Genomic DNA, 5733 nt, shown 5'->3' with positions numbered 1-5733 from the left:
TTGTGTCAGGATGGGTGTCCGTTTCACAGCAGAATGGAAGCAATTTGTCATTAAAACCAAACCAAAGTGTAATTTTGTAGATGCAAATCACAGTACTGCACTTTGAAATGCTGTACCCGTGATGTGTCTGTGCAACGTCTAATGGTTTACCTGTAGCCCAAACTGCATTCAGATATCTTGCAACGATAATTAAGCCTATTAAGAAGCAAAATTTGTTTGAATAATACGTTATAAAAAACGTTACTTCGCCTTGCTTACAAGTTGCATAAAGCTAATTGAGAGTGTAATATATATATATATATATATATGTGTATGTATATATGTATATATATGTGTGTGTGTGTATATATATATATATATATATATATATATATATATATATATATATATATATATATATATATATATATATATATACTTTAAATGCATACGTTTGTAAAGGAAGAGGGGTCACAAGCGAGAACGGAGTGCATCTGTGCCTGGTTGTAGCTATTCCCACTGTAGAATGTGAATGTTTTTAAAAAATAGCTTGCTGTATTAATAAAGCATATATGAAGTTAGTATTATAATCTCGGGGCGTTTCTGCCCCTGCACCAGCTGCGGCAGGACCTTTAAGCGGCAGTAGTGTTGCTTCTGTAACACCATGAGCAGATTCTCCAATTGGCCAATCGGAAATCATAACAACCCTGCCGTGATGAGGAACTACGCGCTCATTGGCTGCCCTTTGTATGACGCGCGGAGTCGAGCAACGCCGATTGGTCGCTCGCTTACCTTTTATTCCTGCAGGCATCCCACCTCTTTTGTACCCCGGAACAGCAGCAACCTACACAAGGTACAGAAGCCGACTATTTTAAATTGCATATATAACGTTATATTAACAACATAACAGTGTTTTTTGTTGCTAATGCCACCGTGTAATGGAGCGTGTTGTGTTGCATTTATCAGGGTAGTAATGTTTAGCTTTCGGTGAAGTTGTCATACGTAACGGTCGGTCAGGAAGTTATATAAATGTGACATCTCGATTGCAGAATGAACGTAACGTACACGAATGGTTATCATATATTTATTTGTGTGAATTTGTGTCACTCTATGGTTGGTGTGGCTTAGTGCTTATGCAGACATTTAAATTCGTTGTAAAGTGGTGGATTCAGGATCTGGACACCTCTCAGGGATCAGAGAGTCCAGCCAGAGTCCATCAAGACATTAACATAATTCAGTCATAACACTCGTTCACAGTGTTAATTATTAATAATCTGCATGCATTGTAGTTTGCTAAAAAAATATATATATATTTTTAATATATTAATTATTTTTTATTTTGTAATTACATTGTCAGATTAAACCTTAGCAAGCGGTTTGAAACTGTTTATAAATGTGTTTAAATATAATTAAAACATGTAACTTTTTTTTTTTTAAAGTCTAGCCTCAATGTCCATTTATTATATTTCCTTTAGAGCTTTCAGCCTCATAGTATGACTTTCATCAGCAGAAGGAGTTTTTGTTTTAGTTGAAGTCTTTTCTAATATTTAGTATCTGTGTAATATTATGCCGTCAATCATTCAATATCAGTTGTACACCTGTTATACCTAAAAGTCTGTAGTTGACAAGTAACAATAATCAACGCGTATTAAACACTTGCAACCTAATACACATTGTGTGTTTTAAACCATGTATACATTGTTAATACAATATACATGCATAAATAAACACGCACAGTTTTACCATAAACATGGCTCTAAAGGTTCACTCAAGAGATGACCGCAAACAACGGGGCTTCTGGGAAACGCAGTGCTCTCGGCATCTTTTTTTTTTTTTTATAACGTGTCCTCTCTCCGTACTTCACAGACTCGACCATGGATCTTGTGCTGGATGTTGCCGACTACTACGTCCTGTCTCCGTATGTGTACCCTGCATCGTGGCCTGAGGGCGGGGCCCTGCGGCAGATTATCAGCCTGTTGGTGCTCACCAACCTCGGGGCTGCAGTCCTCTACCTGGGCCTGGGAGCCATCAACTACTTCTTCGTCTTTGACCACAGTCTAATGAAACACCCACAATTCCTAGAGGTATGAACTTAAGCCTGTTATCTTCACTTTATGATCTGCGTGACAGCACTGCTAAACTCTGACATTAATGCCTGACAAACATGATTTGTGTTGACGTGAAGATACACTCCAGCACTATTTGCGCTTGTACACACATGGGTTGAATGCACTTGTTGTAAGTCGCTTTGGTGAAAAGCGTCAGCTAAATAAATGTAAAAGTGACAGAAATTGTTTTGTACAGAATGAAAACAGAACGCTTGAGAGAGAAGTTCAAACCCTGCCTTTCTGGCACACCTCTGCACAGCTGGCCAGACAATCTAAAGAACACTTTGTTTGAAGCGCACTGAGGCCTTAAAGTTACTACAAGGATAAAAAATCACGCCTTTTAAATTCACTTTCATAAGCAAACAAGATCATCACTGACAATATTGGTTATTTCTATAAAGTTATTCTTAATGCCTGTCATGGGATCAGTTGGAAATCAGACAATATGATGCATCCAGCCGACCGCGCACACAGACCCAGATCTGTTCCGGCGGGAGGTGGAGGGCTTCGCTCCCGGCTGCGGGGGGGGGGGCTCCTCCTCCAGACTGGAGCGGACTACCTTGCCGGTACTACCGCTTTTGTCCACAGGGGCCGCCAAAATCAACACAAAATGAAAGTTCCTTGTAGTAACTTTCAAGTAAAAATGAATAATGGTTAAGGTCTTATTGTTTAAAACTGTGTGTTGCTGGGACACAGTCAAATGTCTTGTCTTTAGCTGTGGTCAAAACCACAAAACACAACGTTAAAGAGAGAAGAGTCACCTTAAAGGAAAAGGCTGGCATTTTATAATCCGATTTTTCCTTATTGCCAAATCCATTTTTCCTTCTTTCATTTTTCATACTTAGAATCAGGTTCAGAGGGAGATCAAATATGCGATGACCTCTCTTCCCTTGATCAGCATCCCCACAGTGGCCTTGTTCTTCGCTGAAGTCAGAGGATGCAGCAAACTGTACAACAATGTCGATGAATCTCCGCTGGGTGAGTTTGAAGAACGACCTCACCGGCTTTCAGTTGTTCTGTTGTCTTGTTGTTTCCTTGAACGTACCGAGTGTGGTGACTTGGTCTGTGTGCTTTCAGGTTGGCCGGGGCTCTTCCTGAGTATGATCTCCTTCCTGCTGTTCACTGACATGTGCATCTACTGGATTCATCGCTTCCTTCATCATAAGCGTATTTACAAGGTGAGAACAATTGTGTTTTTGTTTTTTTCTTTATTTGTCCAGGTTTAATTTCTGTTTTGCAATTTCTCGTTATTTAGTGGCAGATATATTCACCAAATTTGCATTATTATACTTACCCCAAATAAATACATATTTCAGGTTTTATTTCATGTTATTTAGTATGTATGTACAACAGTATAGTAGCCACATTCACTGCATCTCTTCTTATCTTCATTATTCATACAGTCTTCTGTTGCGTCTTCACTTATTTGACATGTTTTTATAATAACCATATATAAAAGGATGTTATTTAAATTATATATGATCCAGATTTTGAGAGAAAGCAGTTACTTTCTCTCTCTCTGACCACTTTGCTTTCTTCTCCCCGACAGCTGTTTCACAAACCACACCACTTGTGGAAGATCCCCTCCCCCTTCGCGAGCCACGCCTTTCACCCAGTAGACGGCTTCATGCAGGGACTCCCTTACCACATCTACCCCTTCCTCTTCCCCCTCCACAAGGTGCTCTACTTGGCCCTGTACATTTTCGTCAACATCTGGACCATCTCGATCCACGACGGGGACTACCGCGTCCCCGGCGCTCTGATGACTGCCATCAACGGCTCGGCTCACCACACTGACCACCACCTCTTCTTCGACTACAACTACGGCCAGTACTTCACTCTGTGGGACCGCCTGGGGGGCTCCTACAGGCACCCGTCGGCTCTGATGGGGAAGGGTCCCCATGATCTGATCCGGAAACTCCAAGCGGAGGGAAAGTTAGGTGACGGCAGAGCGAAGGCTAAAGGGCAAGTGAATGGAGATGCTCAGAGAAGAGTCTCGTTTAAAGAGGAGTAACTAAGGGGAAACTACATTTAAATGCTGAAAGTGATCAATATTTTTATAAAGACAATGTGCTACACCCATACTCAGCTGGGAAACAATAACTTCAGTTCCTGTATTTGCCAAATATGCTGTTGTGAGATTTTAAACACTAGTGGATACATGTGAGATGTTTCCCCCTGGATTCATATCATTAGAGGCAGGCTTTGGGTTCAACACAGTTGCCAGAATAAAATGTTGGCATTTTATATTTCTGAACCAAAATCTGTTTCATATCAACATTTTTACATTAGTGCATATTAGAGATGCACCAATACTGATATCGGATATCGGTCCGATACTGACTCTTAATAGCTGGATCGAGTATCGGTGACAGAAAGATGATGTGGTATAAGATACCATTATTTTAATAAATAACAATTCTGTACATGAATATCTACGTTGTTGTTTTTTGTTACATTTGTTTAAAAAAAGTTTTGATCAAATGTATTTGTGATGCGTCAAAAACAAACCGGGAGAAAATATCCGTCCGTCCATCCATCCATTATTCAAACAGCTTATTCTATTCAAAAATGCATTTTTATAATATGGGCAAAACAATTTTTAGGAGGCCAGGCTGTTGGGATCGCTACATTCTTTGACAGTCCAATAAATGGACAAGGAGCAGACGGACATCGGGGGTTGCCGTTCAGACTGCAGGTAAAAGTGGCCAAATTCAGAATTTTGTATGAACAGCACAAATCACATGGAATCTGATCTTTTTCATTCTGATTTGGGTCACTTTCACACAGTATGTGGTTCCTAAGTCTGTTTGTTTTTTTTGCAGTGTGGATGTGTCTGAATAGTCATATCGGGATTCGTGCTTTTTACGTTGCTCTTAATCGACATCCGTGTTGTGAGTTCAGACTGAACCTGAACAACACGTCAAACTGCTTCGACAGAAAAGTTCAGCATTTTTCAACGATTTTCTAAATTGTGGAGATTCAATTTCCATGTCTTCACTCTGTCTGATGAGGTGATTCCATCATCATTCGTATGAGAATTACAGACCCTGTGTGTCAACAGATCCATCTCAATGACAGCTGCAGAAGCTCCATCAGCTGATGGAAAAACATGTGATGTGGTTGAAAGCTCGGGGGGGGGGGGGGGGGGGGGGGGGGGGGGGGGCTTATTGGTCGACCCTGAGATGGGATCGTTTTATCAAACTAGAGCAATGCAGTTCAAAAATGTATGGTTTGTTAGTTGTATGCTACCAAACAATGATTTTAGATCACCGTTCATAATTATATTTTATTACATCAATTTATTTCCCGCTACAGACTACAGTTTTGTCAAGCTTTTCAGTGTAAAATCAATGCAGCAGATTAAAGAAGAGTCAGATACAAAATCGACTTCCTGGCTTGTGCAAATGCTCATGAGTAGATTCAGTTTGATGTACAAGCAGGGAGCACATTACATTACGTGGCCTCCTTTTCAGCTTCTTAAATCTTATATGCAAAAGTGCACATAAGAAAAACAGATCAACCAGAAAAAAAAGCAGCTTGTTACGGCAGAAAATGATTACTCCATCTTTGGGGCTTCCTACTCGTGCTGATGTTTGGCTCCCAGTCGCTGCGCAGTGTCGCCATGTCAGCGATGGAGATCATC

General features: G+C 40.5%; 1 protein-coding gene across 1 annotated transcript; it reads left to right on the top strand.

Annotated features, from left to right (window-relative positions):
* The first annotated feature begins 778 nt into the window (after window positions 1-778).
* On the top strand, window positions 779-4519 carry sc5d (sterol-C5-desaturase). The gene is made up of 5 exons (XM_068715636.1): window positions 779-832; window positions 1846-2063; window positions 2933-3065; window positions 3165-3265; window positions 3637-4519. The coding sequence occupies exons 2-5, from the start codon at window positions 1854-1856 to the stop codon at window positions 4099-4101; spliced, it is 909 nt and encodes a 302-aa protein (XP_068571737.1). The 5' UTR covers window positions 779-832; window positions 1846-1853; the 3' UTR covers window positions 4102-4519.
* The last annotated feature ends 1214 nt before the right edge of the window (window positions 4520-5733 follow it).

This window comes from Cebidichthys violaceus, unplaced genomic scaffold (assembly GCF_023349555.1).
Source record: "Cebidichthys violaceus isolate CVI_PGR_0920_01 unplaced genomic scaffold, fCebVio1.0.p SCAF_20, whole genome shotgun sequence".
In the NCBI taxonomy this organism is placed as follows: domain Eukaryota; kingdom Metazoa; phylum Chordata; class Actinopteri; order Perciformes; family Stichaeidae; genus Cebidichthys; species Cebidichthys violaceus.
This window is presented reverse-complemented; position numbering and strand designations above follow the sequence as displayed.